This window comes from Podarcis cretensis, assembly GCF_951804945.1.
Source record: "Podarcis cretensis genome assembly, chromosome: 10".
NCBI classification, from domain to species: domain Eukaryota; kingdom Metazoa; phylum Chordata; class Lepidosauria; order Squamata; family Lacertidae; genus Podarcis; species Podarcis cretensis.
The window spans coordinates 18,810,758-18,829,702 of NC_137179.1; the positions used below are offsets into that span (position 1 = coordinate 18,810,758).

The window sequence follows — 18,945 nt, forward strand, 5'->3', positions numbered from 1 at the left end:
AGAAAGATAGCATCAACCTCCCACGAAAATAAATATAATCAATTTTTTAAAGCAAATGGCCACAAAATGGTAGGGCTATGAGGAAGGAGCTGGTATTCACCTTTTTGAAAAAGAGATAAAAGCTCACACATTTGAGTGAGGCCATGTGGGAGCAATTAAATTCTTGATAATTAAACACTCTAAAATGGTGCAGATACTGGTGCGGTGGCTGGGAAACAGTTGTGTTCCACAAAGCATTCATAAATCTGGTGAGTGTGCTAGCAGGGATGTGTGTTAAACATAACATTTTCCAATGACAGAGTTGCAATTTAAATATCCCTGTAAGCCGAAATGCATCATTAAAAGGATACATGGCTTCTGCATATTTGAGGGGCAGCTGTACAATTTTTTTCCTACCAAAAATTACAAGAGAAAAAGGCCCAAATGGTTCTTTCTTACATATGTCACTTTCATTCCTGGGAGCAGAACAATGAGAATCTTGACACTTTGAAAGCTTTCTAGTTTATCAATCCTTAATTCCAGTATGCTTCACCCTAGTCCAATTGGCCTCACTTTTCCTGTCCCCCATCTGATCAGAGTTATCATCATATGAAAAGCTGTGAGCCATTTTGCCAGCCAAGGAGAAAGGCGGTTTGGGAAGAGTGAGCGAATAGTGAAGGGCCACACTTCAGACTTGAAGTCTGTTAGAAACTGGATAGCTGCCTCTGTGTTTTGTGGGGGCTTTTGCACATAAAATCATCACCACAGACATCAAGATACGGAATAGCAAAAGATGTCAACAATAATATGGCAGCCACTTTTCATTCCTAAGGGGTTTTTTAAATCTGCATTTACAGCTGCTAGCAAAGTTCCCAGAGGAAGGCTCACCCTCCTCCTTAAATTGCACTATATTTATACTGAACTCTGAAAAGGACTTTTGCTTATTCCTCTTTCTGCCTCAATTAGCTTCATGAATTTGCTTCACTTGATTAACCGCTGTGGTATAAGCACACTGCATGCCACAACTCGGAAGAAGCCTTAAGCATCTCCAGCAGGTTCCACAGGGGACATTCTAACCCCCCAGAGTGTTCCTTGAGATGCCCGTGCAGAACCCATGTGATACACACTAAAGCCAACTGCTTCAGAAGGACAATTAAGAGACCATCAAGGAAGTGGGAAGTGCTTTGAAATGCTGCCATATGGCTCATCAGAATGGATCCTCTTTCCTCACAGCCCATGCCTTCAGGGGAAGTGCCATGACTCAGTGGTGCATGATTTGCATGGAAAATACCCCTGGGTTCAACTCCCAGCATCTCTACATATTGCTGCGGGAGCTCCCTGCCTGAAATGCTGGAGAACTACTGCCAGTCAGTGCAGACAGTGCTTTGCTAGATGGACCCAATGGTTAGACTCAATGTAAGGCAGTATCCTATATTCCTAATGCTTTGTGAACTGGCCAAGGTATCCAGGTCTCATATTTTGAGACTCCACAAGATTGAAGTATATAAAATGCTTGTGGATGCTCCCACTTTGCCACTCCTGAAGGATTTGTCTACTTTTAAGAGACTTAGGCTGCAATCCTGTACACACTTACTTGGGAACTCAACTACTTCTGAGTAAACATGCGTAGGATTTTGCTGTAAATGGCTGCAGGTAGAGTTATTTCTTCACCACTAAGTTTCTGGTGGGTGCTACTGAGGGCAATTTAGGACTCTGGCTCCAGTGGAGAGACTGTAGCAGGACAAATTGTACCCAGGAAAAGAATTTGCACCCTGGTACCAAAATAAGCAAAAGAGGGCCTCATTTATGTTATGCCTTCGGGGAACAGAGGGGCTGCTTGGTGCTGATGTGGTTATTACATCTCCACACATGCGATAACTGACTTCCTCTCTTCCCTCAGTACTGTCATCATATACCATATGCTTTCATCTAGACATCACCCACCATTCCATGTTTGAGTTTTGACATGTTCACACCTCCTACCACAGTATCTGAGTGCTGCAGAAGGCTTAGAAAATAACTTAATGGAGGTTTGAAATATTGAAAGGGAGACATCTTATTATTAAGGAATCATAATTCCTAATTCAGTGCACTAGCAGGCAGGCAGTTTTCAGAGTGAAAGCAAGTGTATGCTACTAGGAGACGACAAAATTGTTTGGGCTTTCCTCCATGCAGATCCTTTATCTGGATTTATTTTAACTGCCTTGGGTAGAATGGTGACTGCTTATAGTGTCTGCAATAATGTCAATCTGGGATACAATTCCCTCGGGCCCTTCACTCACTTGAAATAATCCACTAGCAAACATTGTTCATTCTCGGCAGTTGCAGAACAATCCAGTCTTACAAAATGGACCCTAGCAGCAAAGCTCCAGAGCAAAGTGGTCTCTGCTTCTGGAATGACCTCAGCTGACAAAAGAGGAGGAGCCCCTAGTTTTCTGACCTTTGTGACAAATCTGTCCATGTGTTCTATAGTGTGCAAAGTATCCCCCTTTCTATTGTATAACAGCACCTTGGACAGCACCTGTCCCTGCTTCCCCAGCTTTGAACCAACTCCTAAGTTTTTTTCCTGAAATTCACATGTTGCAGAGAATTATTTGAGGGTAAGATATACTGACCCTGTTTGCGGCTAAATTTATGACTAAAACGGGACAGAACCCATTACCAGAACTCTCTCAAAGTATGGGGAAAGTTCAGATCCAGATTTTTGAAAGGTGGCATGGTAAACAATGGAGGGGCTTGTCCCTTGTGGCAAACAGGGTAGTGCCCCACCAACCTTAGTCTGCCCTCAACCACTTGCCTTTTTACTTAAAACCAATCCAGTGGGTAGCATTTCCTATTGGCTGCCTCCTCCTTAATCTCAGTGTTGCCCTCGATAAACTCAGCAGAGAGAAAGATGGAGACAAAACTAGAATTAATTGGTTCTGGCTCCACCTACTATTGACTTTCCAGCCTTTTACTGGTGGTGAAGAGGGTAATATATAAGCTTGGAAACCCCCGTTTCAATCTGAAATATGAGCCCATTAAAAGAGGCCACTATCTCTTAACCTTATCGTCCACCTCACATAACATGGCTGTCATAATACTGGCCTACCTAACAGGGTTGTTCTGATTGATTGATTGATTGGTTGATTGGTTGATTGGTTGATTGGTTGATAAATAAATAAATAAATAAATAAATAAATAAATAAATAAATAAAATGAGGCTCTCAGTGGGTGAGGGTCTAAAACATCATCATCATTATTATTATTATTATTATTATTATTATGCCAAACTGCAATACCATAGAACAACATTTCCATACGCTGAATGGTAAGTAGGTCTAGAAATCAGCTGAGGTCCAAACAATTCCTACTTTAATTTTAAAATAAATAAAGACAGGCAATGAAATGGATGCATTGTGGCAGGCTGCTGTGAATAAGAGATGCATGTGTGCGCTCTGTCTCATTCAGCACACACATTTCTCTGATCTTGTTTGCGCGCGCGCGCGCGCGCACACACACACACACACAGGTGGACACACAGAGAGGAAATGATTAGAAAGCCCTCCCCTCCCCCCTTTTTCTCCCTGCTTTTCCTCTCAGTGCCTCCTGCTTTCTTCTGAGTAAATCCTTCCTATGTATCAAAAACTACAAAAAGGTAGCCTGTGCCCTTCTCCTCCCCCTGCTTCCACCAGCATGACACCTTCACAAAGGTTCACTGATCTCCGGGACCAGCCTCCAGGGCAGCAGTGGGAGGGGGGAAGGGATGAGACAACTATTTTTGGCTCCTCTTGCAGCACGGCATCTCTTGGTTCATGTTTTGTAGCATGATTCTCATGCGGTGCATCAGTGGAACAGGGGCACAAAAAAACAAATCCAAGAGAAAGTGCCTTATCACATTAAAATCTTCTTTGCTGGCATCTGAACTTTCTATGGACAAGCTCTTAGTCCACAAATATACTCGTTTTTTCTTCCTTCGTATTCCTTGTCCGTATCTTCGTTTTGCCCAGCTTTCTTTCTTTCTTTTAAAGAAGCAACTCAGTCTAGAAATTGTGCCTATAAAACTGTCACTACTTAAAGTGGTACTTCTCTCCTCCCTCCACCCCTCTATTTCTGGGCAAGTTTCCATATGAAATTGCTCTTGATGGGAATGCAAGAAGATCCAGTATTCAGGGGGATGGGTAGGCATAAGCAACGGCGATCCAAACTACTGACCCTCACGGTGCCTATTCTCTGAGGCTATAACTATCTTTGCCACTGAGGAAGCGTTATGCCTTATCACTGGCTGGCAGGCACTATTTCTTCCAGCCCTCTGCATCTGACTTTGATTACCCACAACTATCCGCACTGGACTCATCATCACCTGCCACTCTGTCAATCAAATGACTGGCCCGTGGCTTTGGTCATTTGTGTTCTCCCTCAGAATCGCCTTTTCATGCACACAGAAAGTGAGGGAGATTGATCCATCATCCTCGTAAATCCCTCCCTAAATCAGTGAATACCCTCTGGACAGAATGGCAAAGGGCAGACAAGTGGAAGCAATTTTCCCAGCGGTCAGATGGTACCACAGAGACAAGATCCGCTACTTACAGTTCTCTGCTGGCTGGGATGGAGTCTCTTTAGAGTTGCCAAACCCTGTTGTGGGTATCCCAACGTTTCTGTGCAAGCGATGTGCAGGCAGGCAGGCAAGCGCTCGTAAAGCGCCGCTCGGCATCATCCCCCTTCGCCCTGCATGATGCCAAGACTCTGGAACCATCGGAAGTGCAGCAGTGGAGCAAAGGGGAGATAGCTGTGTGCAATAGGGACGGCAGTCAGCTGAATAATCGAGAAAGCGCCAAGTGGGGAGGAGAGAGAAGAGAGAAAGAGAGAGGAAGAGACGGAGCAGGGTGGAGTGACAGCTGGGGGTACATCTGTGATGACAGCAGCAGTGCACACACACACACAGAGAGAGGGGGGGGAGCATGCATGCACATTCAGACACACAGGCTCACCCAGTGAGAAGGAGCTGACCCAGACAAGCAAGCAGAATCTACTCTCAAAACATCTACAGTCTTAGAGTCTGTCAGGAGCTTGAAAGCTCAGAATTACCCTCATCTTCTCCTTGGGAAACAGCAGGTGCTTTTGTATTGCTTGAACTCCCTTCACCCCTTTTTGAGAAGCAGGAGCAGATAATCAGGAGGGATTTAAGCATCCTCCTTCCTTTCTTCCCCTTGTTATGAAGCAGCAGGAGGTATGGGGAAGAAAGGGGACTAATTGTGCACAATAAAAAACACAGTGAAAAGTGAAGGAATTGGCTGCCTGCCTGCTAGTTTTTCAATAGGGTTTGGAATAGGCACAGAGTAGGGGGTTAAGGGGCCAGAGTGGAAGGCAGCACCCAGGCTCTTTGGCAACCTGGAAAGCAGAAAGGAGAAAATACAGTTTGTTTCCAAGATGGACTGAAACTTGACTCTGGATAAAGAGCTAGCAGCTACAACAGCTTGACAGAAAGAGTAGCCTATGGTGGAAGGGTCATAGCTCAGTGGTAGAGCATCTGTTTGGATGCAAAAGGCTCTGGGTTCAGTCCCCAGCATCCCTAGATAAGGATGAGACTGAGAGCTGAGCGACACAATATGAAGAAATATGATTCCTGTACAAACACCTTACTATAATTCCTCCATCCCTAGTCAGTCACCTCAGTCTGCATAATGTGTAGATTGGGTATCAGTCCAGGAGGACCTGCTCAGCTACCTCTATGAAATCTTTCATATTATGTCCTTTTTTGTTTCCTGCAAATTTTCATTTCTGTCAAACATCTTTCCTCTGTCCTCGGTTTCCCTCCCCAAAGCTTAGTCCAGCAAGAATTACCCTTCATCCTATCTGCTCTAACTGCATTCCCTCCAATACCACCTCTCCTTTTTTTTAGATTCTATTTGCTTTACTTCCATTTTTAATTATTTTTAGACTGTTCTGAAGTTACTTTTTAAGTATAATGGCTCTTAGACATTCAGCAACAATAGGACAAGCACTTGATGGGCAGACATTTTTCACTTTCTAAAAGGATAAAATAGATCAAAAGAGGTCTCTTTCTGGTTACTCTCAGGTCCTCCTTTATGAAATTATGCCTTTTTTTTAAGGCAAACCAACTGCCATGGCAGAATAATGAAGACAGGAGTGTATTGAACCAGATAGAAAGTTTGCAGCATGGACAAAGTGAAAATTATTTTCAAAGAGTTGTCTCGGGTCTGCCACGCTTAGTAAAATTAGAAAAACATTCTAGAGCAAGACTTCATTAAGTTCAGTTTTTATCCTGCTGCATTCCAAGGTTCACGATTGGTAACAATACAATACAAAACACCCAATGAAATTTAAATTACCACTGCCATAAGAACATAAGAAAAGCTGTGCTGGATCAGACCAAAGGCCTATCTCTTCCAGTACTCTGTTCTCACAGTGCGCAACTAGATACCTGTAGTTCCACAGGCAGGACAATAGCACAACAGCACTCCCCTCCCCATGATCCCCAGCAACTAGAACACTGCTTCAGAGGTCTAATACCTTTAATACTGGAGGTCATGCATAGTCATCATGTCTAGTAGTAATTGATAGCCTTAGTCTTCAGGAATTTGTCTAATCCCTTTTCAAAGCCATTCATACTGGAGGCCATTTCTATATCTTGTGGCAGTAAATTTTGAAGTTTAACTATGTGCAGTGTGAATTTTTGCAGTCCTTCGATAAGGCATAATGGGTTCAGATTTTGAGGGATTTGTATGTGTTATCATTGTCAATTAACTTACAGTAACTGGGACCAGTTTTCTTAGCCATGATGGTGCAAAGGAGCCATTTTTCTGTCTCTGTCTCTGTCTCTGTCTCTGTCTGTCTCTGTCTCTGTCTCTGTCTCAGAAATGGAACTGCACAACAGAACTTCCTTCCTTCCTTCCTTCCTTCCTTCCTTCCTTCCTTCCTTCCTTCCGTCTGAAACCAGTGAGACAATGGACAAGATCCTGATGGCATGAAAAAATGGGTTGCAGTAATAGGGTCCAAGATTACAAAACCATTGTTTGTGAAGGTGGTTCCAAGAACTGGCTCCCATTAGCCTACTATGTTCCCAAACATCCCAACTGAAACCTACTCAGATTAGGGGACATGTAATGAAATCTTCCTTTCCAAAATTATTGGTTTACTCTGCCACCAAAGAAAGATCTAGGAGTGGTGACCCTCCTTCTTGGTCATAAGCATCGATGCTAGGCTAACAAGCTTTTATATTTACATAGATAAATCAATATACCCCCAAAGGCCAACTGAAATGCACATCCTTTGGTGCCTGACAGATTCTGGGCAGTGATGGAGACAGTTGGCATCTCCCCTGAACAGGCGTTCTACAGTTGTCATGCCACAATGGGAAAGGCCATATCCTACCTGCCCACGTTTCTCATATGTTAATCTTGCTGTTCAAGAAGTACATATGGGCAGATGTTTTACTGAAGCATTTATTGAAATAAATTCAGAAAATGTGAGTCAGAGAACTTAAATGTCAATTTCTCATACTCACACCTTTTGAAAACATTTTCCTTACAACCCTTGGCAAAGGTTACCCCATGTCGTCATTTAAGTTACATAGGGCTGTCAAGTTCCAAACTGCTTTTGGGGATTGATCTGGCCCACAAGCTGTTAGCAGGATATCCCTGATCTGAGGCCTTCTATATCTGGCTTCTCTCACAAACATTTCTACCTGGGTAGAGATACCCTTTTAAATTACGTAATGTGTCCCTTTTAAATTACGTAAAATTGTGACTAGGAAAGGAGATGTGTCTCTTCCATTTCTGCATGTTTTTGAAGGACAAGCTGCAAGTGATAGAGAACTAATACAGTATAATATAGGTTAGGATCCATATAGCTCGTTTGGTGTACTGAAAGGGGCTTTTTGTTGTGTTCTCGAACACCTTCCTTTCTTCCTGCCTTCCTTTCCACATGGTAAGTTGCTTTTTAATCCAAGGGAAGCTTACTGTTAGAGGCCATTGAATACCAATTGCTGGGAATCACAGGTGGGGAGAATGCTGTTGCACTCAGCTTTGGCTTGCAGGTTTTTCATCGGCATTTGGTTTGTCACTGTGATTCAGCATGATTTTTCCTATGCTCTTACGCATGCACCCTATGCATAAATGCATGCAGCCCGAACAGTGACAAGTGCCATATCTGGTATCGGTAGCTTGAGTACAAATTGCTGTACAAGATTGTACTACATGGCTAGCCCTGAACTTTGGCTTGCTTCCTACTCCCACTCCACTCACACACAAACTTCCCTGTCGTCCCCCCACCATTTATCTACCTTCTCCATTAAGTACTTAGTAATCTTCACTTTTGACATAACTGTATTGTATTGACCCTCCTGCTAATTACTAAATGCAGTGGGATTTACTTGTGTATTCTGTAGGATGGATGGAAAACAGATTCTTCTTTGCCATGTTTTTCTTTTTCTTTTTTTAACATAATTTTTATTAGCAGGCCAATCCAATCACATTATTTCCAAATCATAATTCCAAATTATACAGCCAACTTTTTAAATTTATTGGGGGTACCCATACATCAAGCTCTGAATGAGGATCAAAACATCACTTCTGTTCCTGCTTTTATCAAACAGTTCTATCCAGATCTGTCCAGATAGTCTCTTTATTACTTTCTTCGTCTTCTTGTTGTTATCATATATTCCTTTCTTTGCGATCTCTGATAGTCTTCACAAGCAGTTTAGAAACAAACAACATCTGCGTGGGTTTTGCACAGTCCAAAAGTCATATCTCATAAGGACAGCCGCCATTCCTCTCCTTCTTCAAAAATTTATCCCCGGTCTGTCCTATTAATTTTCCCAAGCTTGCCACGTATTTCACAAAGGGGCTCTTCCAGGTTATCACATTTCAATCCATCATTCACATTCCAATGACCCTGGTCCTCCTCCCCTCGCTTTTCTTCAACAAGCCTGTCTTAGCAAGACGCCATTAAAAACTGCATCATAGAATTTTTCCTCTGCTCTCCGATATTTACCAGTCCTCTCTTCAATCAATAATTCACTCCACACAGCTCTTAAATTCTTGCTTGCGATTAGTAAAAGGCAACGATTCCTCTCTTTGGGGTGGAGGTTTATAAATACTCACATAGGCAAAGAAAATAAAAGTTTTTTCCTCCACCCCCCTCTTTTTTCGCTCCGCACGTACCAGTCTCATAATGGTGGTTCATCGCTTGATTTATTTGTCTCCTCCCGTCACTCCAATCACAGAGATGCATTAATCAGCAGCCTTATCTCTCGAACTTTGTTTGATGTATGTGCATCAGCTTCTTTTCCAATTCTATATTTCCAATTATTTTTCCGAGCTGAAGCAAACCGGGGCGCTGATTGGAGACGGCTTCAGGAAGAGTCGACTTCACAGAGGGCTTGTGCCAAATGATCCTCTCCCCCGTCTTTCGAATCGGGGGGTGCATTGTGACCACTGCTAGCAAGGCAGCCCCCCCATATCCTTGGGGGGGTAGGAAGACTGCATACTTCCCATAGCAGCCTCTTAATTACCTCGTGTGGGTCGGAGAGATGTTATTGTCGGCCATCTTCCAATGCGCCACCTGGTGGCCCCCCTCTTTGCCATGTTTTTCATTCCCTTTGCACAATCTGCCAGGATTTATATTTCTTCTGGTGAAAACATGAAATGCTTAGTACTTTCATGTTCTTCTAAGGTTTGTTGTTCTGGCATTATCCACTAAAGAGTTGTAAGAAAGCTGCAGGCCAGTGATATGATCTAGTTGTGATAAAGGAAATGGTTCTCACTTGAAATGGTTTCAAGGGATAACAGGGAATTTACCCTGTGTACAAAGGCAGAATGTCTTTTAAAACAAATCTGCAAACAGCCTCATTTACAGCCTATGATGTTTTCCCATCAAATAGCACCAGAGGGATATTAGTTGCAGGTCCTTACCAAATAATATGGGTTTTTCATGGGTAAGTGCTCAGGAACTAGTAAAATTGGAGGAGGAGGGTAGTGGTGATTGCAGCATCACCTCCAGGGAAGAAAGGGGCGAGCCAGGGGCTGCCCTGACCTTAAGTGGCCCTAGGAAGGCCCGCCCCTGCCGCCAGCCAATTGGCTGGCGCCACAGGGTATGCTATTTGAGTGAATCCCTGTCTCCTGCGAGGCTGACGCCAGCCTCGCAGAGTGAGTGTGGGAGGGGTTGTGATCCCACAACCCCCCCTCCTCCTGAAGATCGGAAGGGGCATTGCAGCATCCCAGCCCTCAAAATGTTTAGAACCAGGTCCTGGAGAAATGTAGGTAATTATTCCTTTTACAAGCAACTCCACAGCAATAAGCACTGCTGTTTTGAATATTGTTGCTGTGTTGCATGCACCTATTGTTTCTACGATTTCGCTGGTGAATAATATACTCCTTGTACCAAAATACCTGTGCCATCTTGAAGCCTATTTTTAAAGTTAATGTTTTATTTTTATTTTACTTTTTTTAGACTTGATAGTTTCTTTACTGTACTACTGAAAGAGTTACGTGAGCCCACTCAATTAAAGATAAATAAATCCTACCCCTCCAGCATAGCAACTGCTGATAATTTTAGACTGGGTTTTCTTTTGTCTTACCTTTTTCACCTTTGCAATCCACCTCACCAGTACTGGGTCAAAAAAGAGAAGTGGCACAGGAGTGACATAGGCTGCAGTCCTGTGCATATTTACCTGGAAATAAGGCCCATTGGGGCCATGATAGATCCCTGAGGATGGATCTATAGTAGTAGAATTGTTGTTGGCATCCGTCTATTTCAGAAGACAATGTAGGGGTGCACTTTTGGGGATGAAGTCAAACTATTGGAGGCTTACATCGCCTGCTGTGGCTGTAGAGATCAATATGGGAGAGACGTGTTTTGTTGCAGCTGGGGCAGATGAAGACATCTTGTTGTGCTGCTGCAGATGCCCCATGGTATTTCTTCTATCTGTGCTCCTCTCAGTGGTCATTCCTCCTTTGGTCACTGCTGTGGATGCCTTTCCAGTTTAAATGGTCAAAACACCTCAACCTACTACCCCCTTCCGTATTTTAAATCTCCCTTTTATTTTATTCTTTTATTTTAATGTCCTTTTATTTGTATTATTACAAGAATTGCCACACAAAAACGTCAATTAAAAATAAGGATCAGGTACAATCTTGATCCATGAGAATATGGAGATTCACTACTAGTCAGAGTAGACTGTTCTGAGTTAAGTGGACAATTTGATGAATTAGGTACAAAGGAGTTCTCCATCTTCCTGTGTTTTGAGGAAACACAGGATGTATAGATTTGCACTGTAAAAGTGGCTGTAAAAAAATGTATAGATTTGCACTGTAAAAGTGACAAGAGAGTATGTCTCATGGTTATTCTCACCTCCAGCCAGGCTCCTCAATTCTTTTCCATGGGGCCAGGCTTGTGGTGTTTCTTTGCTGGCTCCTGCTTAGCACTCAGGCTGAAACCTGCCTTTTATTATTCTGTAAAGATCCTCACTGCTGCCTCTTCAGTGTAACTCAATGAATATTTAGCCAATAATGCCAGAGAAAAATTCAGTCTCTTCTTTTCTATTTCCATTACATCTTTACAACTTGGACCCAGATGAATCTTGTGTCTTGCCTGGTTGTGCATGTTCAGGAATTCAGGCAGCTGTAGGAAATAATTCCCTTCCTTATTCCACAACAGTCAGATTCGTTTTATTATAAGAATGCTCTAAGATGTACCAGCAGTAGAAACATGACATGAAGGACACTGACACCATGGCTCCGAGAGCAAAAATGATGTACTCTGCCCCTGATGCTGGCTGCCAGGTTCAATGTACGCATAGCACAGAACTCTTTCCTCTATGGTTTTCACGCTTTCAAAGCTGCATTCCAACATCAGATTCCAAGGGTAGAGAGGCTAGTGTGGCATGAAGGCCAGGGGACTTATCTGTGAACCAAGATCTCAGTTTCAGATCTTACCTCTGCCATGAATACACGAGATGACTTTAGGCAGACAACAGATGAGAAAGATTCCCCTCTCCAAGAACTGAAGGTAATTTGAAAATGCAAGCACTGCTCCTACTGTGTACTTTTGCCTCTGGTAAAAAGATTTTGCAGAGTTTTTATACATTTTCCAAAAGCCTTTGGAGTAAAGGCTTCTTTGGAACAAACAAAACACATGTAGAGAACTTGGGAAGCAATACCTGTCTCCTGCCACATTCAGCTCTCTTTAAGAATTACTGTATTTTCTGTTTGCAGCCTAAGAGTCTTCCTATATTGCACTTTTGAATCATGATTATATCAGATGGCTTTTATAATCTGCAGCAACCAAAGGGGAAAGTGTTTTGGCAGCCTGTTGTATCTTGGTAGTGTTTAGTGGGAGGCAGGTGTCTGTACTTCAGCACAGCAGTTGATGCTTCCGTTTGCATCACCTTGTTAAACCCCTGACTCTCACTTTATGTTCTGACTCAGCATTTACCTGTCATTTACACTTGGAAATGGTGCGATTTCTTCTGGTGACTGCATGGAAATATTTAGTTTTTTTCCCTAACATCTCTCTCTCTCTCTCTCTCTCTCTCTCTCTCTCTCTCTCTCTCTCCAACCTCCTTGTTTTGTTTTTCCATAGCTGTGGGTGTGCAAATTAAACTAGAATTTCTTCAGCGTAAGTTTTGGATGGCTACACAGCAGGTAAGAATGCTGAAGTATAGTGCAAAAACAGAAGGTGATATATGGTGATGTTTTACTTTCCACATTTCCACAAAATCCTTTCCAAAATGTGTATTAGACAGATTTGTGCAATAGATTAGTTTTTAAATGACACGTTTTGCTAATCCTTTGACAACTTCAATGCTGCATCAGCTGCCATTCTGTTCTCAGAACGTCATGTTAACAGAACATCACAAGCCTGGCATGGCATTAAATCCACTGCAGCTGACACATTTAATTGTGGAATTATGTTTGTACCGATTCAGCCCTTCAAAATCTGGTTTGGTTTTAGGCAGAAAGTTTACTGACTCCCCTCTACCATCCTGATTGCACTGCACTCCATCATGCTGTCTCTGCTTAATCTAGATCAGGAGTCAGCAACCTTTTTCAGCCGTGGGCCGGTCCACCATGGGGGGGCCGGACTATATTTTGGAGGGGGAAATGAACAAATTCCTATGCCCCACAAATAACCTAGAGATGCATTTTAAATAAAAGCACACATTCTACTCATGTAAAAACACCAGGCAGGCCCCACAAATAACCCAGAGATGCATTTTAAATAAAAGGACACATTCTACTCATGTAAAAGCATGCTGATTCCCAGACCGTCCGCGGGCTGGATTTAGAAGGCGATTGGGCTTCATCCAGCCCCCAGGCTTTAGGTTGCCTACCCCGATCTAAATGGCGATTCATTCTGCCTCAAACTATTTTCTTAAGGCTGAATTTAAAAGGGTGTTGTTGATACAATCTAATAGTACTGTGGTTGTAAGCACTTTCTGTACTACTGGTTGCATTTGCTGCCAGTTCACTTCAGGGCTTAATTCAACATGCCCACACCAGTGTTTAAATCCCCAAATACCTGAAGACTGCTTCCTTTCCTATAGATCCTATTGGGTGTTAAGATAGGAAGAGGGGGCCCTGTGGTGGTAGCCTCTGTGGTGGTAGCCTCTGTGGCAGCCCCTGTTGTGGAACTCCCTTTTTTACACTGGCATTTGACACCTGAGATGTATATTTTTAGGACCCACCCCATTTTTGTGATTGTAAGTCATTTTAAACTGTTTTTAATGTTGTATTTTAGGTTGTTGTAACCCACCCTGGGACCTTAAGGTGAATGCAGGAAAAATTAAATTAACCACAGCAGCAACCACATTCATCCCATAATCACAGACATTTGAGGGAAAGGTGCACACTGAGAACTAGATCCACCCCCCCACCAGCCCAAAAGATGACTGTCTAGCTGAGAATAAATGGAGGCTAAAACTTCATTCCCAGAGGGAGAAGTGTCATAAATAAGTTTAAGAACTTGGCATTATCAGCCTCCTTACATGTGTGCAGTTATACATTATTATACACTATACAAAGTTTAGCTGGGAATGAGAAAGTGATGATTGAGGGTGCTGAAATGAAACTTGCTCACATTTCTGGCTCTGTTTCCAGCACCCATTCATGTGTAAGAAGCCTTCTCTTGGTTCACTGGCAGTCAATAATGGTTCAATAAGGAGTTACTAATGGACATTTTGTCTCCTCTTTCCACTTCCCTTCCATGTTCTGCAATGACCTGCATGTCAATGGTTCCATTTACCATCTTCCAGCCCAATGACACTGATGTAAGTAAGGAGCTTTGAAGGCCAAGAGATTTCCCAGAAGCCCCTTCCTGTGTGTGCTTCATAAAACGTTGATAGTCATGTGTCATTTGTGTGTCAGGAGTTGGGTTGAATACATTTATATGTAGAGTACCTAAATATTGCAGACAAACCAAAGCAAGTTGCCAAGAAGCACTAAAGAGTCTGAGTCATATAATGGGAAAAGTTTGAAGGTTCAGAAATGGCTTGATACCTATGAAGTCATCAGAGGCTGATGAGCTTTAACATATTTCATGAATAAGTACATTTTAAGCTTTTCCACCCCAGCAGCCCTAGAGCAGCAGCTAGAGTTACAAAGCCTTGATTCTGATGCGGTTGAGCTCACGGTCCGATTCAGTCCTGTGCAACTTCTAAACAACTTTGCAAATAAGTTCACAATAGTTACTAGCCTTGTTGCTGCATCATCAGGTGAAGTTTGATCTTTCCAGAGCTAGGGATTTAGCCTGCTTTCTAAGACATGGCTTCTAAGAACAGAATACCAATCTGTTTCTCCAGAATGTATTCCATCTGATTGCTCCTTTGTGCCAGTGGAGGCTGGGGCATAACTAATCAGCTTAGTTGCCTGTGGAGAGTAGACATTGCTTCCAGAAGACCAGGTGGAGAAGTTTTTTTTTAACTGCAAAAACATTTGCCCACCCAACCCCTGCCTCCCTTTCAGGATGTCAGTCTACACCTAGGAGAACTATTTTCTTAATACGGAAAAAAAAAAGATTTTTTTTGTCTTTGTGATAGATATGACACTCCATATGATGCAAAGCCCAATCATAAGCATTTAATGGAATTTCTACAGCCTACCAGCTTAATTAATATGCAGGTGGGCCCTGGAAGGGTAAACAGACTAGTGGGAATCTGATTATCACAATCAGTTCTTGTCTCCAGGAAATATTTGCATTCCTGTCTGACAGGATTGTGCAGCTTAATCAAAGAATGGGATTCAGTTGGTGCTGAGTTGAATCTACATCTCAAATTAGCTGTCAGGGTGCCATAACCTCTTGCTCTAATGCACAATGACAAGGCAATAAAGAAAGTTACAGTCAGGATGACAGCTTATTTTATCCAGTACAAATCAAGAAAATGTCTATATTTAATAGAAACATATGGCAGAATCTTTGCCACAGGCACAATGAACCAGAGCTGACAGGGCTCTTTTCCCCACCTTTAAATAGCCTGCTATTTTTTTTTAAGGGGTTGCTACTTCTACCCTCTCCCAGACTTCTACAATAGAGCTGCACAACACCTCAATCTCCAAGCGGTGCGAGGTTCCAGGTGCTTACCCATGTTTCATTTTGGAAATGAGGCACCATGGTTTCCACATGGGGGCCACCCAAGGTTTGGGGGACTCCACCTGACCACGCAAACTCATAACAATAAATACTTCTGTGGATATTTCAGTGTTCCTGGTTTATATAGCAATTCATATAAGAAAATTTCAATCTATTTCTTTTTTGGTGTCCCTTCTGTAAAATTGGGGGACACTGCTCATTTACTAATAAAATATATTTTAACAGGGATTTGGCCTCCTGATGGAGGAGTAAGCAGCTTTGGGGAGATAGACACTCCCTTTCCTCTATGTCTTAATTGGGTCAAAAGAAAGAAAATTGAGCTCTCCCATTAAATCCCAGTGATTATCACTCAATCATCTATGTGTCTTCATACTTGCTGGTTTGATTGACAGCAGTAGGGTGCCTTTGGCAGTACTTTTATTGACAGATTTTCCCAATCTGTTCCATTAACCACAGAGCAGGCATGTGATTCCTGGGCTAATGTGCATGTTTTAAAAAATGACTGATCCACATTAAGAAGCTCCATGATTTCTTCAATTATTGTTGTTCTTTAATAAAAAGACAACATTTTCATCAGCTTCTCCCTTGTGCATCTTAGATAATAACAGTCCTCTGTTAAAAAAAAAAAAGAATAGAAAAGTGAAAAAGACAGATCTATTTATTTAGTGCAGGAATATGGAACCTTTTGTAGCTGACAGGCAGATATTAACCCCCCGCCCTGCTGGCCAGATTTGACAATTTGGCAGAACCATCTTCATGTCATGCCTGATGTCACTGTGATAGCCCCAGTTGTTGGAACTTCAAAGGGCAGCATAAGCTGATTGAAAGCCCTTTTTTAAGCAGCCCTGAGCTGCTCTTTAAACGTTCAAAAACTGGGGGTTCAAAGAACAGAGTGGGGCTGCTTGCAAAGGGGCTGTCAGACAGCTCCATGTTGCACTTTAGTCATGTGCATCTATTCCCAGCAGGGGATTTTGGTGTATGCAGCCAAGCTGAGCAGGATTTAAGCCCCTTGAGATGAGCGCCGCAACCTCAGAGTCATCCGTGACTGGACCTAATGGTCCCTTTACCTTTTTATCCCTGATGAACAGGAGTTAAAACCTGCTGCTTTGTATACAGTATGTGTGCAAAGGAGGTTCAAAGAACAGTGCAGAGCTGCTTGCAAAGGGACTTTCAAACAGCCCCATGCTGTGCATTGGTTGCATGTGGCTCTTCCCAGAAGGGAAATAGATTCATGCAGCCAAACTGAGCAGGATTTAATCCCTGCTTATCAGCTGATGAGAAAGAGCTAAAACCTGCTGCTTCTGCTGTGCATACTATTTGATAGCAGGGGAACAGCTAACATAGAATCAACCCCCCACCCCTGCCCATCAACTGGAGTAACATCAGTTGATTGGCAGATGGGCATGGTTTTGGGTGTTTGTTTGTTTTTTGAAAAAATGATTCATGTTCCAAATTTCCTTCACTGGGAGGCCTCGCAGTTTGAAGGTTCCCCACCCCTGATTTAGGTCCTCTATAAACAGCGTTTCCGTGCACTGCTCTGGTTTCGCCACATGCTGGCCACATGACCCAGAAAATCTGTCTGCAGACAAACGCCAGCTCCCTTGGCCAGTAAAACGAGATGAACGCTGCAACCCCAGAGTCGTTCGCGACTGGACTTAGCTGTTAGGGGTCCTTTACCTTTACCTTTTTATAGACTGCTTAGTATCCACAGATCTTGAAGCAGTTTGCAATACCAAAAATCCAAATACATCTAAATACATACATGGACAAGAAGCCGACTTTCAGAAGATTCACATTAAGAAATACATAAACATGCAATATCCATACCCATAATAACCATAAGATAAGGTAATAAAAAACTAATATGTAGCATGCTAAAATCTTCCAACCAACATAAAACTCACAGTTTACGCAACCCCTCACAACATATTCCTCCAGTAATTTCCAACAACAGATTGATCATCCAACGCATGGCAGGAAACACACATGGAAGAATTGTACTGGACAAATCAGTAAGCACAGAATGAATGATAATTATGAAACCCACAGGCACCAACAATATTTTCTTACTCACCATTTAACCCTCCATGTATTGTTAGGTTCAATGCTGTGACACATGTCAACTTTGGTTCACTTCAGATCTTCAACTGAAGCAAATGGACAGTGCCCAAGGACACTATACAATGTTCATATATCATTTGTCAAACTGTTACCAGAAAACCAGAGGCAGCCAACATTGTCACTGCTTTCTCCATTGTGTAACAATCTTTACTATTACTATCAAGGGCATCTGGTTCTGTCATGTTTACCTACACTGAAATTTGCTTTGATGCACCAAATAGTCATCATTCCACACTGAACACAGCATATGAAACAACAAACATGTATCTAACACATAAGAAGCAAACACCAGGGAGTGGTATTTGTTCCAAACTCCTAGGCTCATATTTCTTGTACATCTGCATATGTATGTCTCAGTTGGAAACATTTCAGAAAAGTCATGGTGAACAAGGCATGGTGAAGTAGCTTAATCCAATTTAAGATAAAATACAGCATAACCACATTCACATAAAGAACAACTGCCACTCTAGGAAGCTGAGCTGAAAAGACCACTGGGACACTTCTTTCATAGGCTTACTTAAAATGATCCTTCTTGTGGAGAAAGCTGAAGGGGATGTAACACACCAGCATATGATGTGCAAATATTGCCTGAATTAGACATGTCTGCTCCTTACTCCTGTAAAAATACCTAATGATGCCCAGGTAAATGCAGTCTAAAGTGAGACATTATTTAACTCCTCCTCTTGTATTCCAGTGCAGTGATGTGGATGGTCTGTGTCCCTTGAACTGTCAGAATGATGTAAGTTGCTAGTTTTGTATTAATTTTTTTAAAAAAATTGTTCAGACCTATAATTGAGGAAATGTAAGTTGAGGGTTCTGTGACTCAGGATCATTATTATTCCCCTGTTGCTTTTTATTTGCTTGGCTAGTTTTTGTTTTTTACAGATGGGGGAAAGAGATGGTTCATTGCTGAGGGCCATTCTCTTTGCCTGAGATCCAAATCAGATATGGTAGGGCAACCGTCAGAAATAAAGTGGGTGGGTCTATTCCTTGCAAAGGGGAAGAGAGAAAAACTTCCCGTGTTCTATGCTTTAAGCAGTTTTCTCCCAGTTCATTTTTGACACCAGACATGAGCTGGACAAATTGAGTAAAGCGGAAGAGCGCAGAGAGATAAGATGGGCAGGGAAATTAGATTTCCACTTTCCTCTACACATGTTTTACCCATGTAAATGATGGACCTGACCCCCATGAAGTAGGGATGTGGATAAAGTACAGCCTCATCATGTCCCATTTGGTCCCTAGCCAGAATTTGAACCC

General features: G+C 42.5%; 2 protein-coding genes across 2 annotated transcripts in view; one reads left to right on the forward strand and one right to left on the reverse strand.

Annotated features, from left to right (window-relative positions):
* LRTM2 (leucine rich repeats and transmembrane domains 2) overlaps window positions 1–4,836 on the reverse strand; it is a 30,429-nt gene extending 25,593 nt beyond the window's left edge. The window contains exon 1 of the mRNA XM_079992944.1: window positions 4,549–4,836. The gene's annotated coding sequence lies outside the window, so the exon portion shown is untranslated. The remainder of the gene's footprint in view (window positions 1–4,548) is intronic.
* CACNA2D4 (calcium voltage-gated channel auxiliary subunit alpha2delta 4) overlaps window positions 1–18,945 on the forward strand; it is a 168,469-nt gene that overhangs the window by 126,362 nt on the left and 23,162 nt on the right. Inside the window, exons 26-28 of the mRNA XM_079992286.1 lie at window positions 12,562–12,623; window positions 14,234–14,248; window positions 18,383–18,427. Coding sequence (XP_079848412.1) covers window positions 12,562–12,623; window positions 14,234–14,248; window positions 18,383–18,427 — 122 coding nt within the window. The remainder of the gene's footprint in view (window positions 1–12,561; window positions 12,624–14,233; window positions 14,249–18,382; window positions 18,428–18,945) is intronic.